The 21,831-nt window shown below is 46.3% G+C and overlaps 2 protein-coding genes across 2 annotated transcripts in view; one reads left to right on the top strand and one right to left on the bottom strand.

The window, feature by feature from the left end:
* Nucleotides 1-1,035: 1,035 nt before the first annotated feature.
* Nucleotides 1,036-3,633, bottom strand: dio1 (iodothyronine deiodinase 1). The gene is made up of 4 exons (XM_076153525.1): nt 3,212-3,633; nt 2,994-3,137; nt 2,175-2,374; nt 1,036-1,820 (listed from the first exon to the last, which is right to left on the bottom strand). The coding sequence occupies exons 1-4, from the start codon at nt 3,546-3,548 to the stop codon at nt 1,755-1,757; spliced, it is 747 nt and encodes a 248-aa protein (XP_076009640.1). The 5' UTR covers nt 3,549-3,633; the 3' UTR covers nt 1,036-1,754.
* A 2,352-nt stretch (nt 3,634-5,985) lies between these two features.
* The window catches only part of glis1b (GLIS family zinc finger 1b), a 60,100-nt gene continuing 44,254 nt past the window's right edge, over nt 5,986-21,831 (top strand). Inside the window, exon 1 of the mRNA XM_076153125.1 lies at nt 5,986-6,175. Within this exon, the coding sequence (XP_076009240.1) occupies nt 5,986-6,175 (190 nt within the window). The remainder of the gene's footprint in view (nt 6,176-21,831) is intronic.

The following is a 21,831-nucleotide window of genomic DNA, read 5'->3' as shown; positions in this document are numbered from 1 at the left end:
GATTCTGTTTGATTTCTTTCTCCGAGGTCATTGACTTTGCTCATTTGTGGCTTGGATGACTTTCTCTACAGAGTTTACAAGTCATTCTTACGCAAATCACAAGTAATAGCCAACATTAGCGCTGACACCGTGCTTTAGCTGGGATCATGAAACGCACTACTGGACATATTAACACACAGTGAGCGTGTGAACAGGTCGTTTGGTTGGAGCGCAGGTTTGCAGTTGTAATTAATTCATTTTTACATGAAGGAAATTTTCAACCTCTGCCTCTTTCCTGCCATATTTTTTCAATTACTACGATCATGACACGCTATTTTCTACTCCTTCCCCACTCCTATTGGCTTTCATCAGACATCCCCACTCCTCGAAAGGCCACAGCTCTGCTCACCACATTAGACACAAAGCACCGGGCTCAGGTAGTTAAGTATTAACTCGCATCAGGCCATAAATGCCATATTCCTGGAATCCCATGTATCTATGTGTTTGGGTAGGATTAGGGGAACTTGCACAACACACACATACGTTTTCCATTTATCACTTGCAGACAGTACAGCAAACAACAGTGGATTCCCATGTGGAGGAAGACTGCTGTGTGCGTCAGCATTCAGGCCCCACAGCCATCTTCATCTGTGAAGAACCATCAGTTAAACATTAAGACCCCTGGCTTTGCTTGTGGTTTTGTTCTGTCATTATACTCTGTCAAGCAAAGACGCTGAACTGAAACGCTATTTACTTTACACAGGAAAAAAACTGATGGCTCATAAGACTATTGAATCATCGTCTAACCAGGATGAACAGAATGCATGCATGCATGTGTGTGTGTGTGTGTGTGTGTGAGGTGATGCAGAGGGTCTTCTTTCTCAGGTTAGAGTCGTATATTATAAATAATGCAAATCTATATTGTTACCTTCATCAAACTGGTTGTGTTTTCACCTGCATGTGTGTGTGTGTGTGTGTGTGTGCTTGTTTGCAGGATCAGTCAGACTGAGCCCCGGCCCAGAGAACAACACATCGCACTGTGGTGAGAATCCAGGAAGTTTTTAATTCACACTTTATTAACACTGCATGGTGAGGTGTTTATTCGTCAATAACATCAATTTCAAAGAAAGTCAGTCGGGCGTATATTAATCCCAGGACAGACACTAGATCTGCATACACACTTGTGATTATACAGAACAAAGGCAAAATGTATACTCACATAGGAATACAAAGGAGGACATGCAAACTATTACACAACACATGCTTATTGTACAAAACAAAATGTCAAACAATGCTCCTATGTAATTAAGGTAAGTGCCTCCTTTTTAAGTCATCAGATTACAGTTACCAGCGGTTTACACTGGAATCGTCATGTAAAAAGCAGTCTTGTGTGAAATTACAAGGAGCATTCACAGACAATGGGAAATAGCGGGGATGAATAAAGGGTTTGGGAGGACTTAGAGGACGGCTTAATGTTACCAGAGACTTTACAAGGGAGAAAATAAGGCTTTCACACACACTTCCATCTTTTAAAGACAGAATTTAGACCAATTTAGATGACAAAAGCGCTAAAGACTTAACAAAAACATCTTGTGCACATTCTGTCTCGGGGCCGAACACGAAACCCTGAGTGGACGAGCTCGCTGCGTTTCTCTCTATCAGGCTGCAGAGGCCATCGGGTTTAATCTGCAGCCTTCACTCAGAAACACAGAGAGGTGCGGCCGGGCTCAGGGCTCCTTCGGGATTGCGCAGAAGTAGACGCGCAAATTCCGTTTCTATTTCATCTTCTCCAAAACTGAACGCACCTCGGTCGGAATGTAGCCCCAAGGCCCCATCTTCCCCTGAGGACCACACAGGGAGAGAGGAGTGTTAATAACAGCCGAAACGTGAAACAACGCTCGTTTCCATACTGTTTTCCCTATTGAAATGGAAGTAAATGCAGAGCACACATCAAGGACACTTTTGTAGGATTTGCGATAAATAATTAGTCTGCTTAAGGCTCCATTCTGCATTCCAGACATGGTGTAAGTGAGAGACTGCATTCCAGGGATTCCTGCATCGCTCGTTTGTCTTAAAGGGCATTTTACACACAATAGCGTGAGAGGACCGACGCCAAGTAATGGCCTGAAAGGGGAACACAGGGGAACAGTATGTGGACTTGGGCTCTAAGTCTACGGACTCGGCGCTCGTCTCACCTTGTAGATGACTTTGCCGGCCTGCAGCACATAGAACCTGTCGGGTAGAGCTCCATACTTGATGGCGGAGGGGTTGGACATTTCATCCACCACCACCGGACACAGGGGCTCCTTCTCCACCAGGATCTGTGCTGCAGCCAGCCGGTCCTTCAGGCTCTGGTGCTGGTGGATGTCAATGTTGTTGGTGAAAGCCCAACCGTCTGAGAAGGAAATAGGTTTTTATAAGAAATGACACAAATGACACAGAGGGATCAACAAACTGAATCCATGTTTGACAGCTGTCGGGGAAACTTTTGCCATTGAAACACAGCCAGCTGAATGCTGAGTACACACAGACATGACAGACTGCCCTGGCATGAAGTGACTGATTTGAGTCCCGTCAGATAAGAGCTGTTTAGCTTGTTTATGCAATGGATCAGCTGTTAAAATATAACAAAAACTATTTCCAATGGTGAGCAGAATGTGAGATTTGATGATGCAGCAAATTGTTACACACACACACACACACACACACACACACACACACACACACACACACACACACACACACACACACACACACACAGGTATGATGGTGACTGCAGATGTAGATGACATTAATAAGTACATTTCATATATTAATGCCCGGTTCTAGTTGTGTGGAGGCTATTTGGGCTATTTTATTCACTTTAAAAGGTCCAAATCTGATCTTGTAAGATATTATGACACATTTTAATCTTGTATATTTTATTATGGAGCTCTGATCTGAAGTCATTTAGCTTTGCAAGCTTCTGAAGCACGGTCTCATCTGCTGGTAGGGGTCTTAATAACCACACTCACCTTTTGAATGCGCCTCATCCACGTAGACCATCAGAAAGTCCGCCACATCCCTGAAGTCCTTGACGAGTTCCTTGAACTCCTCAAGTTTGTACAGAAACGGGGGTCAGGTGCAGCTTCCGAAGCTCAGCACCAGCGGTCTGCTGTCTGTGAGGACACACGGCTCAGATCATTAAGATCAAGCAGAGCAGAGGAACCTACCTGAACACAATCGGCCCCACCTTTCACAAACTTGTAGATACTTGTCTTCTCCCCGTCCATGGTGAACACAGGTGTGTCCGGGGCGTCTCGACCCACGAACGCATCCTGGCCGGCAGACAGCCACATCTGATAGCAGGCGGCTTTGATGAAGGCGAACGACTGAAACGTCAGACCCCAGTCTTCATACTTGAATCTGGGGTTCTGGGTCATGGAGACCGTTTCGCCCATTTTGAGAACGAGCTTCTTGGTGAAGCTTGGCGAGATGGAGTGCAGGATCCTCAACCCCACACTCATGAGGATGAAATACATCAACATGCATGCTGTCCACAAATACACCAGCAGCTTCTGCCAAAACATGATGGCCCTGCGGCGGGACGCGGCTCTGGCGGCACTGATCCCCGGTTCACTCGGTGCACTGGCTCCATCTGATTAGTGAACACGTGGATCCTCCCACTGCCGAGATGTTTGATAGCAGCTGCCTTCAATGCCTCTTTTGTGAGCTCGTACTTTACACTTGCTGCGTGGTAAACGCTTCTCACGTTTCGTTTTCTCTTTCAACGCGTCCTCCCCGACCACCTTTCCTCCTCAACCGCAGACTCGGGGTGTAGATTGTTGAATGTTTATCTGGATAGTGTTACAGAAAGCGAAATAAGGAGAGTTTTTGACCCCCCCCCCCCGTTATTTGTTTATTTATTGTGTAGGATTGTCTTGTGTTACAGAAACATGGCGTGCGGGATGCAGCCTGGTCTGTATGGATTTCTAATAATATCTACTGTCGCCCATATAGTTAAAAATAAAGCCGTCCCACCAGCTCAGACCACAGGCTTTGGATTCCCGTGGGCAGACTGACTTTTTTTTTAGCTGGGTGATTCGATTTACACATATACGGAAACTCAGATTATAAAACAAGGAACTTTAACACACAACGTGCAGTTTGCTTCAGTACGCGTTCATAGGCATTTGTAATTGTTAAGTTTTGGCTGCATGATGATCTCCAACACCAGCAGCCATGCACTGTTTAGTAGATGTTCCATTTACAGAGCCAGCTCATAAAGTGAGTTGGTAATGTGACCATCCAGTCAGCTAGTCAGCATATAATAAATAATGGTGATAAACTGCAGGGAAGACCGATGGAAGTGTGTCAGGGTCACTCTTCTTGTATATTTTAACTTTGTAAGGCCATAGGTCATATTTGCTGTCTCGGCAATATTCACTTTATTATGTCATAGTTGACTTAGTTAGATTGGTATTTCAAATTCAGAAACAAAGGCTCACTCACTAAATCACACGACTCAATGCAAATGTGCTGTAACAAGTCCCAAGGTCACATTTACATAAAGCAGCTTTAGAAATCAAAGCACTCTGTGATGGCCTATTGCCAAATTAAGATGAGATGTGTGTGTTATTGAAGGAAATGCATCACAATGTTCATAAAGGAACATTAGTCTGACACCAAACAACAGCAGACTAACCTATTCTTATTCACCTCTTTAGACAGGAGTTGACTTCTGGAGCTTCTTACAAGGTGACATTTCAAACAGCAATTAAACGCACCATCGAGTCTAAACGCAACCTCATCCGTCATTGTTTATTAGTTGACAGTTTGTTTCTGTTTGTTTCACATTCTATCTTTGGTCCACTAGATGGCGCTACACAATAGCATTCCGCACAGAAAGTGGCAGTAGATTCAGGTTATGGATTGGATCATTGTTTAATTTTAATAGGCTCTTAATATGTTGTCGATAACAGCGTTTATAAATTATTTATTGGGGTTTTACTTAAATATTACAGACTTTTGATCATTTAACCAAAAAATATACAGCAAAACACATTGAATTGATTGAAAATGCTTTAAAATATATCTCTTAAATGTCTTTCAGCAATTAGGTACTGAAGACAGACTTGTACAGAGTTTTTATTGATGTTTTCTGATAGGATCTAAGTTTATTTGTTTGTCTTGTATGTTCTGTTTCCATCCCTGCGTGGCTGGATGGAGACCAAAGCCTCACCTGAGACCTCACAGGCTCCTGATATGAATCAAGCTCACACTGATATTCTTATTTCACCAGTTCCTCTCATATGTTATGCTCCATCAGACGCAACGCAGTAGTATTGAATAACACAGGAGTTATATTTGTATTTTCCCCTCCAGCTTCACTTTTATCTTGATCACATCTGCAGTAGGAAATTCATTTTCCGCTGCGGTTGTGTTGTACTTCTCAGAAAAAAAAAAAAAATTAAAATCACCTTAAATGGCATCTAAGGAGACTTTAAGGGTTATTGATGTGTTGCATATGAGAGAGAGAGAGAGAGAGAGAGAGAGAGAGAGAGAGAGAGAGAGAGAGTCTCTCTGGGATGATGATGCTGATGAGTGATCCTCCTCAGTGAGGATGAGGATGATGATGCTGTCGCTCCGGCCTGCAGATGCTTCTTCCCCCTCCACTTGGATAAACATGCCGACGTGCGCAATTAGACTCGTCCTGCTCCTCATAGGCTAATTGGGAGAAGGTAGGCTTGCTTGACCCAGATGGCCGACGTGTCATCACTCAGTGTGCTGGGTAGAGGATTCGCGGTCGCATGTTTGCGCATATTTCCCCCCTAAAGCAGAGAAAGCGGGTTTTGTTTTGATTGATCTGGTTTTCATGTGCGCAGGTACCGTGAGCAGCGGCCGCACACACACACACTGCATGGGAGCGCAGAGGACACATCCATGCAGAACTCCTCGTCGCTGTTCGGGATGGTGAGCCACTGTCAGACGCCAACTTTCACGGACTTCGCCGGGCTGACGCTCTCCATGTACGGGAGCAAGGCGGAAGTGTGCTCTCGTCGGCCCGGGAGCGGGAGCGCCGGCTACGGAGCTCAGCTGTGCCGGAGCCCGCACCACATGCCCGCCTGCGCCTCCCCGAAGCGGCTCCCCGCGCCCGAGGACAAGGCACAGCTGTCCGCCAAAGCTCCGCGCTCCTGCTTCTCTCTCCAGTCCGCAGGTAAGGCTCCCTCACCCGGGGCAACATGTGTGCGAGAGCCGGCAGCTCCTCGGTCCTCCTTTATTAACCGGAGCTGCTGAGTTAATGAAGATGCTGCAGTTTGATTAGGACTTGATTGATTTTAAATAATGTTTAATATGATTATGGCGGTTGGTCTCTTTAATATAGATTAAGTGAAACAACTGCTTTGTTAGTTTGGATAATTATAAAAGGAGAATCAGTTAGTTTGTTGATTATGTGAGATGAATAAAAGCTTCATCTCTGCTCCATGTGGCTCATTGAGAGCGCCCTTTGATGCAGCTGCGCCTGTGTGTGTGTGTGTGTGTGTTTCTGTTGAGAGCCTTGTTTGCAGCTTGTTAATTAAACCCAGAGTTCACTTTGGATTTGCAGCCAATTCATAAATAAGACCAGAATATTACAAAAAAAGGAAGAAGAAGCCATGTGAGGTGATGTTTATGAAGTGAGTGTTACAGTAACAGCCTGGAGTGTGATGTCCTCTGAGGTAAACGTGAAAAGCTGAGGTGGAACAAATGCATTAACACACAGATCATTTGGAAACCATTTTCTTGCTCATACATCCTCTGACTTTATGAATAATGTTGAAACAATTCCACATTTAATCATCTGTGACTTTAAGTGCCTGAGCTTTAAAGAGAAAAAAAAAACTCCAGTCGCAAACCTTTGACATGGGCTCATCAGTGGAAGCGAAAACTTTAAAACAACAATTACATAGATGAAATGAGCACTGTCATACAGATATCATCCAGAGTGGAAACTGGGCTTCCTCCCTCAGTGGAAGGCTGCTCCATCCTGTTTAGACAGAGTGTTGTTGTGAGAGGGCGGAGGTAATTACTGCCCTGTCCTAAATTATGATTAGACGGAACAGACTTTTATATTAGCAATCATCCTTGCAGCAAGAAGAGGATCAACGGATTTGATTATTGTTTCTTCTTGCTTAAACACAAACCATATGTCTGCTGAATGTGTCTCAGCATTTATGAGTTCTCTTGGAGCAGCGGTGCCCTCAGCCCTCCATCCCAGCATCCTGCAAACCAGAATGAATCGTCTCATTGTCTTTTGCAATGCGTTTGAACTTACTCCTCGTAAATTGTGGGAAAGCCAAGATGTGTTGTGCATTTGTGTATTATGCTGGCAGATTAATATTGAGACAGACGAATACTTATCTGTTTGTTGCCTGGCTTCTTTCTGTCAGAGAGCCGTTCCTCAGGGGCTCCATGAGTGATATTTGACATATTTAACTGTCTTGCGGGTTAAGAAATCATTTTCTGGGAGTGCTAACAGCCTCATTCTTCCACCCAGACCACTGAATACTTTTCCAACATCAAGCTAGAGATTCACAATTTGCAGTAATTGATTTTCATAGTTTTGACTGTCATAGTTCAGCAATGTTGAGCCAATGTGGTTAAAGTTGCACTCCTGATATAGAAAGTCTGCATTTATAAATATGAGCCACAATTCTGGGTTTGTATGCAGTATGAAAGTGATCTCAGTGCTCATCAGTCTTTTGTATCATGCCTCATTTTTAGAGTGATCCTATTACACACACACACACACACACACACACACACACACACACACACACACACACACACACACAGGACTCTGAAGCATTAGTTTGGATTTACCCTGACAGGAATCTGCGTGCAGAGCCGGCCTGTAACGTATATCCTGATGGAAGTGAGGCGGGAGAGGAAGAGCAGCCCTCAAACAGGCGATTTATGAATTTTGACGATCACTCTGTGGTTACAGAGTCTCAGACTAACACACTGATATCATGAACGGCTGAGGCTTCATCTCTTGCTCAATAGAGGAATTTTACAGGGCGAGACAATACCAAGATGCACCATGGGACATATTCATTCAGCCGTAATTACCACCAGCAAGCCTGTCATGTTTACTGTTTTACAGCTTTGGCAATATCTACAAACGCAAAACACCAACAACTTAATTATCTCAGGATAGATGATCAACATGTGGAAATTAGAATAGTTGCAGAAGAACAAACAGGGCTACAAACAAGAAACAACCTCTAATGTGTAGCCGGGACGATGCTGATTGAGTAGAAAATGGTTTTAGATCTTTAACTGTAATTTAATTTAGAACTAATTTTGTCTAGGTGGAGGTATGAGCTCTGGTGATTGAAAGAGAGAGAATGTGTGTTAATGAAGGAGTGAGTGAGTGAGTGTGTGTGTGAGTGTGTGCGGCGTCATGGCAGCCGAGCCTCCGTCTCCTTTGTAAAAGCCGACGCAGACTTGGATCCAGTTCTTACGGTCGGGGGTGAGCAGACCTCATTGTAAAAATAGAGCAACATGAAGTCCAAACACTGCTCTGTTTCCCGGTGACCTCACCGTTGCTGCTTCATTTTTAGGAAACGCTCTCATAAAGCGAGGGAGCTCAGACACGTAGCTGCTCAATCACACCTGGTCTGGGAGGGAATGGCCGTCCAGTGTGAAGGCAGCAGCAGCAGCAGCAGCAGCAGAGTCTGATCCTCAAACTGAAAGTCAGTGTGGTATAAATATCAAAAACCCACCAGCAAAGATAATATTTAGCTGGCAAAGAAAAACACTTAAGCCCTCTGCTAAAAGAATCAGTTTGAATGTACTACGTGTGTATGTAAAGTGTTTTCTCTCGCATCGTCGGAGCCTTGACTCAGGTTTCTCCCGGCCCGTGTGATGTTGTCCAGAGTATGAGCTTATTGGGGGAAAATGTCTGAATCTGAGGAGTGTGTGCTGGGATCCCACGTTCCCTCTCGCAGATAAATGCAGACGTTTGTCTGTTGATTCAGCCTGTAAAGAGATGAGTCATGGATTTTTGGATTTGATCATCGTGGCAACTTTTACCATTTCTACGGCTATTTCCTGTCCTCCCCCTGCCAACACACACATCATACTGTGACATGTCGTCCATAAGCCTGTTTATACACGGAGCACTCACACCTGTGTGTACGCTCGCAGATGCATGAGGACCCATTCATAGACATTTAGAACACGTATGTATATATAGTAACACTCTAGCACACATGCCGACTCGTATGTTGACGCATGAACATACACACACACACACCCACACACATACTTTTTTGCGGTGAAATGACATCCATATTAAATTCTCTCAAAGAGTCTTAGTTTCCTGTGTTAGTATTTGTTCAGTGGGGCGATAAAGGAGAAACAAGCGGCCATTACGGCTCTGCGCTAAGCTTCTGCTGTGCCTGACGACCTGCCAGCAGCCTGTGATCACTTTGTCTTGTTTGCACTCACAGAAACACTTAAAGTGATTAGGAGTGATGTCAGTTACTCAGCTGTTTATTATTCCTTCCTCCTCCAGAGAAGATTGAGCGGTTTGCATTTGTTTTGTTGGTAAGACAGTCGGGATTTGAAACACCGCCTCTGTTTTGAATCCCAATATTGTTTTATTTTGGCATAAGTTGTGAGTGAATCTTTCATTTATTGATTTTCATTGGACGCCGGCGCTCAGGTTCAGGCTCACGCTGTAGTTGGTGGAGTTGTGCTTTGAGCTACAGACACAGATCATGATGTCATCTATTCATTTTGGATGGCTGTGGCTTTTTGGTTTGGTGCCAGATTCATTTCAGTGTAGATGAGTTCCGTAGTGTCAACATAGAGCCTGTAAATGAATCGTAACCCAATATAACAGACAAATAAGCTGTCATTTAAATAAATAAACACCGGATTAAACTCAAATTAAAATGATTTGTCTGAGGTTTGTGGTGTTAAACCTTGCCTTTAGAAAACTAACTTTACTTTTTGTGTTCCAAACTTTGCTTCATTTTGTTTTCCCTGCCGTGTCTCTAACGCCTCTGAGCACGACGACGAACTCATGCTGATGTGTTCCCTTACAAGCGAGCGCAGATGGAACAATAGAACATCACTTTATAGCGTGTGGCCAAAGTGCAAAGGAGGAACTGAGGATCTAAACGCCGCCATCCCTCGCCGTGCCAGAAGGTCGTAGCCACTCGGCCTCGCCGCTCCGTCCCCGAGGTTGTGAAACTCGGATTAATGCTCAGAGGACACATTTTGCTGTCACTGCTCCTAAAGGAGATCTTACCTTTTATTGAACTTGTGTTTCATTCATTTGTCCTGCCAAGGTTACAGAAGATCAGATTGTTTAACCTGATTACCCTGAAAAAGTGATATGTCTTTGTTATTGGCTTGTCAGTTTGCACCAAGGACAAAATAACAACGGCTTGGCCACCACTCAAAGGCAAAGATTCATCTGGAACCCTTTTGAGACCAACCTCACATCCTCTCTCTCTGCATTTGTGCCTGTAAATCATTGGGACTTAAACCTGTGGGCCTGTGTATGTGTGTGTGCGTCCAGAATAGTGCAGCGCTGGTGACATTCCTGCTAGTTTCTCACCGGCTCTGGATGTTCCCACAAGCGCAGAGAGAGACCAAAGCCTCGGCCCACGTCTCGGTGTGACTCGTATGAGGTCAGCCGGTGAGTTATGGGCGAACGTGAGGATGCTGCCTGCCTGTGAAGGGTGTTTGCGGGGTGTAAAGTGTGCAGCATGTTCCACTGATTCATAAAGCTCAGGGCCCCGGTGATCAGCCTGCCATGGTATTCACATAAAAAAAAAAAAACCCCTTCGTCTGGCTGAGATGCTGAGGAGGGAATGCTGGGTAATGGAATGAGAGCGTCTCCTGAGTCACGGCCCGCTGGAGACGGAGAGAGACAGAGGGGAAGAGAGAGGGAGAGAGAGTGAGAGAGAGAACACCCCTTGTCTGGCAGCTGGTTGGTTGAATCACCTCAATCAAATGTGTCCCAGGAATAGCTATGACGTGTGTGGAAAGAGGAGATAAGTAGGCAGAGATGTGTGTTGCATCACCTTGAGTGGAGAGAGAGGAAGAGAGAGAGAGAGAGAGTGATAGAGAGAGAGAGCTTTGGTGTGAGAGCGTCTGCTTGAGTATGTTGTGTGAGCGTACAAACTGTCACATAAAACATCTTAAAGTTGAAAGAAGAGAAGGAACAAAATACGTACGGAAGGAAAGACAGATGGAGGAGAAGAAAAGGTTTGGGAAGAAGGAGAAGGACAATTGATAATCAAAAGTAGTTCATTACTCTCTCTCTCTCTCTCTCTCCCTCCCCCCTCCTCCTCCCCCTCTGTATGAATGTGAGTCAGGTCAAACGCTCTCATTCTTATGTGAGCAGTGTGGTATGATTGTGGCCTCTGGGCTGTGACCAAAGGCATTCTGACTGAGTGAAGCCTTCGCCCGCTGCCAGGGAATCCAAACAGTCGCACGGCGAAAAATACAACTCAGCCTGAGTGAGCGAGTGTCGAAATATCTCAGGAATACCAGGAGAAATGTGAAAAGTGCTGTGAGGCCTCGGCTTCAAGCTGCAGCGCCGGCTCACACAGGGATCATCATCAGGATGTATTTTTAGCTCAAATGTCAGTTGCTCACATTTTATAAACTCTGTTGCAATGTTATTTTGGCTGAAGGCTTCAATTCCCTCGGTCTTGAGCAATAGACCTGATTGTTTTACCTGTAAACATTTAGATCAGAGATGAAAGATTGCTTCTCTCTCTCTTTCTCCCCCCCCCCCCTCTCTCGTATACAGACTGTGTGTTACTCAGTGTGTGTGTGTGTTACTCATGCATTTTCAGACTGGTATGATCGTCCTCAGCGTACGGCCGGAGCGCGCGGGTGGCTTTTTGATTTACATCTCGGCGGTGCCACTTGCTGTTCTTGGCTCGCCGTCCTCCCGCCTCTCATCAAAGGGAAATCTGCTCCGCTCCGACTGCGGCAGTGAAGACGGCCGGTCGCCCCGCTGCTGCGCTGCCTCAGCCAGAGCAGGGGGCCCGGGGCCCAGCTTGGCCCTCGCAGCTGTCAGCTGGAGGGAAAAAGGGAGAGAGAGAGAGGGAAAGAGAGAGAGAGAGAGAGAGAGAGAGAGAGAGAGAGAGAGAGAGAGAGAGAGAGAGAGAGAGAGAGAGTTACACTGACCTCCTTCAACAAGCGGCAAAAATAGCTCTCTGAGTTTGTTCTGATTGTGCCATAGAAAGAGAAGCTCTGGTCCTAAACGGAGCGGAGCTGTGATTCACTTTCAACGCCTACATGGTTCAGTCCAGTTCTGTCACGGTTTGTTTTCCCCCCATGCTAGGTTTCATTTGGACCGGTCTGAACAAGGCAAGCACACTTTGACCGGGTACCAAGTTCTGTAATGGTTCATCTGTGGTGTGAACATGATCCATACTAGTTCACAATGGAGTACAGGACAATCTATTGATCAATTGATTGATTAGAAATACAAAGCACCTTAAGTACACTTTTGATTACCTGCAGGGAATCAAATGGATGGTAACATAGTAACATATGGTCTTAGCGTGTTGTTCCATGTGCTCCATTTTACTGGCTGCTCGTCTTCGTAACATTTAAAACAATCCGGTGTAGTCCAGTTTAAAGGGCACGCCGACTTCCTGTCCAGTGAGGCGTTGTGAGCATCCTCAGGTAGCTGCTGTTCAAACCAAACTGAACCAAGAAGTAAACACAACATGTTAACACTTTCTCCTGCTGATTCAGATCACAGTTTGTCTCTGCATGTTTAAATGTGTCTGCCTTCTTTACAAGGCTGGTCATGTGGCAGATTAATCAGGCAACCAATCAAACCTTGGCTGCGTCCGAGTGGTCAGAAACAAACGTGGCTAACATTTAGCGAGCTGAGGCAGATTTAATGCCTTCATTAGAGGCGAGCAGAGAGTTTTATCCTCTCTTGTTCTCTCTCCGTCCCTGACAGGAAGCTGCCACGGGGCAGTGCCCAGCCAGAGCTACACTCCATTGGCTGGCGCTGCCCCAGAGGACTATGAAAGACATTATAAAGTCTAATAGTGCAGTTTATATATTTTATTAGTGCTCGTTAATAAAAGCCAAGCGTTCTGGAAGAATTAGCTCTTCTCTGGTCCTGCTCGCTCTGAACTCACTCTGCTTCCTTACGCAGGATTAATAAGCACGCAGAGGCAGAGGAGGGAATTCAGGTTGCTGAGGTGAAACAAAGAGCTTTACCTTGGTCGTGTGTGTGTGTGCGTGTGTGTGAATGATGTGAGCTGTCATCAATCCCAGACCCTGAGCGTGACAACCCTCCCTTATGTTCTTACCTGATGTGAACTCAGACCTTCATATCTGCAGGATGTTCTGGCAGATACGCATCGGGCCGCATTATCTTCCTGGAATCAAACCCATCTTTCATCACACACATTGTCAATATCTATTGAGTTATTCTCCCGTGGATGTTTCCTTTAAAGCGCTGGCGAGCAACCCTGCGTCTGCTCGTGGTGAATCCTGAACCGGTTGAATTATCTCACGTCGGTACCTGGGATTTTACTTCACTACAGTTTCCATCACCGCGGCAACGGGTTGATGTAGTGCCGGTTCAGTCAGTGTCTGAATGCCAGCGTTCCATAAATGCTTCTTTCGCAACATCGCCGTCAAACGTGGGGAAAATTGCTGCACGCTGGGAGGAAGTGAAGGATTGTGGGCATGTAAGGTTAGCGCCCTGATCTGAGTCAGGCGTGTAGTCGTCCATGTTGCAGGCAGTCTGGAGCGCAGCCAGGCCGGCTCTGGATGTTAATAAAGTGCGGAGGCCCGATGCCAGCGCTGCCTTGCTCAGGGATATTTATACAGACTTTTTACAGACGGTGATATTTGAAAGGAAAGGCCGATGTTCTGTGGAGTAATATCAGAGCGGAGATGCTGCGGCTGATAGCAGGACGCAATTTCCCACGACTTGCCGGCCTTTTCCCCCTCATCCTGTGGGAAAATCCTCTTTGTAGGAAACAGAGCGTCTAAAGAAAGTCACACTTTATTGTGTTGTTGTGTGTTATCTCTGCACTCGCTCTCTTTTTTCTGAATGCTTTGCCTCATAATAGCTGCACACACTCACACCTGGTAGTTGTCCAAATGCAACTGCACACAGATGTGGGAATGATGCCTTCAGGGGGCTTCACAAAGCGCAGGGCTGAGCGTCATTGATTTGCGATCCCTCAGCCAAGCCCGCACGTACTTATTTATCTGAAGTAGCGTCTCCCCCTTGTGTTTGTCACCAGTCCCGTCACTGCCTGTGCGTAGCCGTCATGTTGCCAAACGGCGGGGGGGGGGGAGAGAAATCGCAAGGAATCCAAGATGGCTTTGGCTCGTAGTTGCCGCGCCGACGCTGCTGATTTGCTGACTGGCCTGCCAGAGATGTCAGCTTGATTTCACCCTCTGGAACTGAAAACCGCATCGCGCAGACGAGCCGCTTGAGTCCGTCCAAAAAAGTTTCCAGTGGAAACAGTAGAGACATCTGTTATCTCCGCGGCCTGTCTACTTTCTGCTCGCTACATCAAACTGCTTTCAAGACGTCGCCGTTCAACTTATCACGCTGTTGGCAGCCGCGGCTTCTAATCCTGAATAGGGAAGTAATTGTGTTGCGATGGAGTAAACGCGGTTGCGTTGAGGACAAACTGTTCTGCTTTGATTTAGACTGAAGCAGGATAGATGCGGGAACCCGTCTCTGCATTTCCACTCATATAGACGGAGCAGTGAGAGCTCTAAATGGATCCATATTAGGCCGTGTAATGGCCTCAGTATGCACCTCTTTATTAACATGTTTAACATCCCAACATCCCCCCAGAAGTCGGCTTCTATAATACACTGCTTAACACAAACATCATGTCCGACACTTGGGAGCTCTTCGGGGGCTCATTGTTGCCCCGTTTTAATAGTGTGTGTGTGTGTGTGTGTGTGTGTGTGTGTGTGTGTGTGTGTGTGTGTGTGTGTGTGTGTGTGTGTGTGTGTGTGTGTGAACCACAGCGGTCACTTCACTGCATGTTGATATTAAAGATGTGCAGGTTTGTGAGTAGCGGGCGTGAAACCACAGCGGCGTATTAAAGGGTCGCCAGGTCATTTATAAAGCGAGCAGAATGTAAGCTCCCTCATTCAGCTCCTGCTCGCCGGTGATTCATAAAAACAACATCATAACTTCGAGAATAAGACAGAACGAGGTGGTTTCGGGGAAAAAATTATGTTGCACCATTTGCGTTTCGTCAATTATTTCCAGCACAGGACGTACTTTTGAAATAAGAGAGCCCGGCCCGGCCCGGCCCGGCCCGGCCTGGCCCGGCCCGCTGACTCACTGGGGTTTAACAAAAACAACCCGGTCGACCCTATAGCTGAGATATACGTGCATGTTAGGCTTTCAGACAGTGAAAGGCACTTGAAGCACTTAATGTGTGCAACGTCCACTTAACGTGTGTGTATGATTGGGTCCAGATTGTAGCATGTGTGTGTTTGTGGGTGTGTACATGTGTGCTTGTGGGTCCTTGGGTGGCTGTATAGTCCAGGATTGGACACAATGGACACGCAGGAAGTGATATGTGTCTTTATTCTGACTTTGTGAAGACAGGTGATGGTGATGAAGAGCTGCAGTGGTGCCTGGTTAACAGCGTTGAACCATACTGACCTAGCTGTGATCCAGGCTGTGTGTGTGTGTGTGTGTGTGTGTGTGTGTGTGTGTGTGTGTGTGTGTGTGTGTGTGTGTGTGTGTGTGTGTGTGTGTGTGTGTGTGTGAGAGAGTGTGAGAGAGTGTGAGAGAGTGTGAGAGCTCCCCCCTCTCCCCCTCCAAGCTTTATGACAAAGCCAAATCCCATTAAGAAGATTCACTCCCTTTAAAACCTCAAATCTTGGATCCATAAAGAGAAGACGTATACTGTCGGTTCTCATGGCTCCAATAGGCAATAAAGCGTCCCACAACAGGAAACATCTCTTATATATCACCGGGAGCTTTGGACAAGAATATTCAGGATGAATATCTGGCGCTCTTCCCAGTATGTGCTCACTTGAAGCTGAGTCATACATTTGTTGGACGGATGGCTGAGGCCCGAGCGAGCTTCCCGCTGTCTGTTTATCTAACTTTTGCCCCCATACAATCTGCTCACATCGCACGCCGACTAACACCGATAAAAAGCCCAATCAGGCGCTGTCGGGCTGCATCCACGGTGATCTAACAGGCGTGCTGGAGAGTTGAAATGAATGAGGCGGCGTCAGAGCCGTGCAGAGCGACCAGGTGCTGAGCTCTTGGCTCTTGGCTCGCAGCGCTCGGAGCCTCGGCCAATTTGGAAAATGCTTTGCAGAATTTATCTGCGCCGTTCTCCCTAGACAAATTATTTTATTGTTCAGCCACATTTGTTTTTCATTTATTCTTTTGGCTAATGACGGGCTGAGAGCATGTGCGCCATTGTTATTCCTTTATTCGGCTTTGATACGGCGACTGGAAGTGTTCACATCTGACAGCACACTCCCTCGCAAATAGAAACGGAACAAAACATGACACAAAACGCACACACATGTACGCAGATGGCACGCAGATTAGGAAACTCCGGCGCGTCTGCGACGAGAAGGAAATCTTTATACGCTTATCGGATTGCATACGGCGCTGATAAGAGCCTCTGTGGCATGACCTTAGTGACTGTGTGTCAAACTAGGTAAACGCTACTTCCTGTAGAAACTACTCCTGTACAGCTGAGCCCCCAAACCTTTAATCACATTACTCAGCGTGTCTCATGTACCCTGACGAGCAGATACGCTGTGTGTGTGTGTGAGAGAGAGAGAGAGCTGCAGATGGGGGAGATAGGGTGGAACTCGCCCCGCGTCCGAGCGCTGCACTCTGCCTGACCCGCGCTCAGCAACATCAGGACGAGGGCCGCTAATCTTTTACAAATGCTGGGAGTCTCCACGGCCGGGCCCTCGCCGAGAACACGTAGTCAAAACAGCCGCTCCGCTCCCGAACTCGACCTCAGCCTCCTGCTTCATTCAAACACAGTCTAACTAACAAATACCTGCTGCTTGTTCCACAGAATTATCCAGGCCGCCGCGTTCTCCGGCTCTTCACAGAGTTTGACAGTGTGTTTGCTGTTCTGTAGAGACACACACACACACACACACACACACACACACACACACAGGCCTACTGTGTGTTACAGGGTTTTTCACAGGATTTATTGGTAAGGAGATACCGGCAGTGTGTAGAAGGCGTAGGCACACACATGCTGCACCGGTTTAGGGGAGTTTTGATTGTTTAATCTGTAATTATATCTTTCAGGAGAAGTGGCTCCGTCTCTGAGCTGGAAAAGTGCTATAAATAAAAGCTTAACTGTGTTATTGTGAATCTTTGATATTCTCCATCATGAAACAGGACATAAAAGACAAATTATAGAATAAATTGATTGATATATTTTCTTCCCTCGCTGTTTTTGACCAAGATTTACTCTGGAAATAAATTCTGAACTAACAAGTATGAAGCAAATTTAGCCATCTGTTCAGAATTAATTGTATTATAACTCATCTAATCTGAAGTTTAGGGAATTGATCAGTATGGTGCATCAAGCCGCTGCTGCCATTCTGCTGACGCCCACGTAGGTGTTCTGTTTTATGCTCGTGTTGATATTCACGTGTCCACTGGGGGGCGGTGTCGCATTCAAGCCAGATTCAGTAACAGAGAATCGATTTCTCCCGGCGTGAATCTATGAACAAACCAGGCTGTGTGTGTGTAATGACATTCAGAGGGATGATGTGTCCAAACAGCACTTGACCAGGCAACATCTTGTCCTTGTCATCCTCTGCAGCTTTTACTATAGATTAAAGCATAAATCGGGCTTAAATCTGTCATCTGCTTTTTTGTAGAATAACAGAGTGAAGCACGGAGGATTAGCTGATGAGAAATGGCTTTTGTGTAGTTTCAAGTTTCATTGATGTTCTGCATCCACCGGCCTCTCGTCTCTGACTAAAGCCCTTTGCTCTCGTCACCGAGCACGTTCCTCATTCCTCTGGACAGACCACACTTGAAGACGAGCCTTCCTCCTCTTGCTCATGCGCTCTGGTTGCTTCTTCCTCCGACCACTCCTCTAATGAGCTACAATAAGGTCAAAACTGCAGCTTGTCCCCTTTGAGAAATGTCAGAATACGTGTTATAAGCATTTAGAATGACAGATTAGATCCAGAATATGTTGCGAAATGCGGCTGAGTGCACATCAAATGCTCCAAACTGCTCGGGTCGACTCTCTCATCCATCTTTGCACTTTATTTTGGAGTCATTTTATGGATCTTTGCTGCTTTGATTATCTTGATGCTCTTAATTACATTTGATTGCTCAGCAGTGGCCGTGTGGCGCTGGCCTCCACCGCTAACTGCCAGCGTGGGATTTTATAATATTTGTCGACGTTTCAGAAGGATTTGATTCTCTGGGAACAATAAATCTTTTGCAATAACACTCATTATTGTTCTTTAGAAACAACTGGAACCTCAGCATAGACTTTAAACAAAATATGATGCTGAGCTTTGAATAAAAAGTGAAGGATGTAGTTTTACTGTGAGGGTTTGGAAAAGTGTTTTAATGTAAAGCCTCCAAAACCGCAAACGCAGCAAAAGTCAACAGCACTCGTTAGCCGCGTCCTTGATACCTTTTAGCTGTAAATCTAAATGCACATTTTACCGCAGAGGCTACTTTTACAGGGCCGCGTCTGTCATTCCACACGAAAATATGAGCGATCTAGGCCACTGTAAAGATGCCAGTCCTCTACGAGCCTGGAGAGCTGCGAGCCATGAAGGAGCCCAGCGAGAGAAGCCCAGCGTGGTGTGTGTGTGTGTGTGTGTGTGTGTGTGTGTGTGTGTGTACACTGCAGCCTGCCAAGGTACACTCATTTAACAGCACAAAAAGACTCGCACTGAGATCCCGCATGTTTACCTTAGACATGATGTCAAATGGCCAGAATTCATATTTCACATCAACTTTCTCCTTTAAGGTGGCTTCTCTCATTTTATACGAGCGAGGAAACAAACATTTGCATTTCAAAAGTTTCTTCAAATAAAAATAAATGAAAAGCAAACCGTTTTATGGGTTTGGAGACTAGATTGGAAAACAGTTCAGGGGCGAAATGAATATTTCTTTACGGTTCGTAAAAGAGCTTCACAATGAATGCCAGGGTTATGTGAAAGGTTTGACGCAGCGTTTGGGGCCCGAGTCCTTGGAGATTCCTCTGTATTCAGCCTGTAGAGCCTCTGAGCAGCCAAACAACACACGTGTCAGAGGCAGAGGGAAGAAGGATTTCTTTATTTAGGCTCGTTATCGTCTAATTAGGCTCGTTTACAGCAAAGCGCCGACCTTCGCTTCTCTTCTCTTGATTTATTTGTGTCACCAAGTTGTTTCTGAGGCGTTCAGGTTCTCTCACGGGGGGTTCTGGGTTCACCTGCAGTCAGACAGCTTCGCCATCCAGACTACCGCTGCTCGTGTCTGGCTGTGGCCGTAGCCGCGGGCCGGCTCACGGCGGGGAAGGGACGCAGCGAGCGGCCAAATCATAACAAAGGGAATCTTACGACAGCCGTTAAACAAGAGAAAGGAAAACAAGGGAGGCCTTTAATGCCCCAACATCCAAAACGCTTACACAGTGAGAATATATTTGCTCGTAAAAGCTCTTTGATGGTGGCCCTGTCCGTTCCAACGCGCCGGCCTGCTGTCTGTGTAAATAGCTGTGTATTGACCTCCCACAGTGCCAGATTGAATGTGTTTCCATAGGTGTCATTTGGTACCAGTTTGGGTTTTTACAGGCCCCACTGCGCCCCCGGTCCCTGTAACCACGGGACCTCACCAGGGCCGCCATTATTAGTCAAGAGGAGAGGAGAGAAGAGGAGAGAAGAGGAGAGGTGGCCCACAGTCTGAGGTCGCAGAGGAACCAGAGGCTGACTGTGGACCGCAGCTCCTTCCTCCTCCTCCTCCTCCTCCTCTTTGATGTGAGGTGATAAATAATATCTGGTGAACCGTCTGAAAATGTGATCCGTGTTTGTCAGTGCGTGCCTGTGTGTGTGTGGTGTGTGTGTGGTTGTAAGGTGGCAGGGGGGCAATCCTCAGAGCCAAAGCCTTTGGTGAACAAGGACTCCCCGCACAATAAAAGCCTGGTATTGCTGACTTCCTTAGGTATGTGTGGTTTGAAACTTAACACAGGTTGGCTCAGTGGAGAAGCAGAGGCCCTCTCTTATTGACTCAGTATATTTATGAAGACCTCGGCGCTTTGGTGCCTTCACAGACACGGAGGAGGTCCCTCTCTAATCCGGTTATGGTCGTTGTTGATCCCCTCTGGTGCCTGATGGTGACTGATCTGATCTACCGCGCTTCACCCGCTTCAATCTGCCTCGTTTGAAGACTCGAACAAGTCAAACCGCATTGCCGACACATCCGAGTATCTCACCCGCACTGACAAGACGCTCAGGCAGATGCGAGGGGCAGATAAATGCAACGTTTGACCTAAATTACCACAGTCGTGTTTCCTCACATAACCTGGCATTGTTTTTGAGTTGCAGCAGGCCGTGTTGCTCCCTCGCTCCCTCGCTCGCTCGCTCGCTCGGCCCCGCGTTGTAAGATAACATTTGTTTTGAGGCTACACAGAAGGATTGAAGTCCCCTGTGCTCCAGCAGATCGGCTTACTTTACGTTCTGAAATCCGAGGGCTCAGAAACGGGTGACATGAAACAACACCAATAATCAAATCAAAATAAAAGCCTCCCCCCTCTCTGCCTCTGCTGTCAAAGCATATTGTGGCCTTTTGAAGCACTAATTCTCCTCAAAGAAACAGCATTTAAGGGGGCGGAGTTAACCCCGCGATCGTCCCGGGGAGCGAATACGTGTCGCAAAGTTCAACTCTACCCCCAAACTTCAAAAAGTCACAGCGATTAGTATGCATGCTCTGAACGTATCCTGTTCACCGAGGTACATTCCATAACTCTTCCTGCGCTAAAGCAACACAAAGGGGACAAAGAAGCAGGAAGTGAAACTGGAATCTGTTTTTGGGGTTCCAAAAAACATCTGGTTTGACCTTGAGTTTGAAATAAGCAGCATTTCCTCTGAGAGTAACCAGCGGTTACCAACGCATGCATTTGTAGGTAATAAAAGAATCATTTTCAAATGTGGCACCGTTCAGCTGTGATCTAATTACAACACTTCAGTTCCACCTCTGGTTTTGGACCACCGACCATCAGGGGACTTTTCCTCCTGACGTCTCCCTCGGCCATCTTTCATTTCTTCTAAACCAGTGAAACAAACACTCATTGCTGATAATTGATGGCTGGTTTTTGACAGCAGTTGTACATCAATGTGCATTTTGTCGGATGGCCCTCGCCGCGTCTGTTACATAGACGCACTCTCATGTTCCGCGGTCGCGTTTGGGCCGCTGTCATTTCCGAGGAATTTCCTGCCATCTGCGTCCAATCGAATAGTCTCGCAGATTTGGTCTCGGTTGTGAATACGGGGTGCTGGGAGGACGAAGGGGGGAGGGAGGGGAGCACCCTGACATTTGTACCCATAACCTCTTCAACCAGGTCAACCAAACCCCCTCACATATAAAGTAGAATACACACATCTTTGTTGCCATATATAGAAACAACTAACCGTGAAACATTGAAAACAGGGGGAAACAAATCGTATTCCACGTCTGAGTCAAACTCCTCTGACGTCGCCACGTTGTCACTTTGGATAAAGTTTAAGGTGAATGAGATCGTCATTACTCTGACCTCTGTTTGACTCAATTTATGTTGGTAACCTTGCCGCTCCCTGGCGTACGGATTTATTGAGCTATTATAGTAATTTTGACAAATAGGT

This window comes from Genypterus blacodes, unplaced genomic scaffold, assembly GCF_046128005.1.
Source record: "Genypterus blacodes isolate CSIRO-AG114 ecotype Tasmania unplaced genomic scaffold, CSIRO-AGI_Gbla_v1 ptg000058l_1, whole genome shotgun sequence".
Taxonomy (NCBI): Eukaryota; Metazoa; Chordata; class Actinopteri; order Ophidiiformes; family Ophidiidae; genus Genypterus; species Genypterus blacodes.
This window is presented reverse-complemented; position numbering and strand designations above follow the sequence as displayed.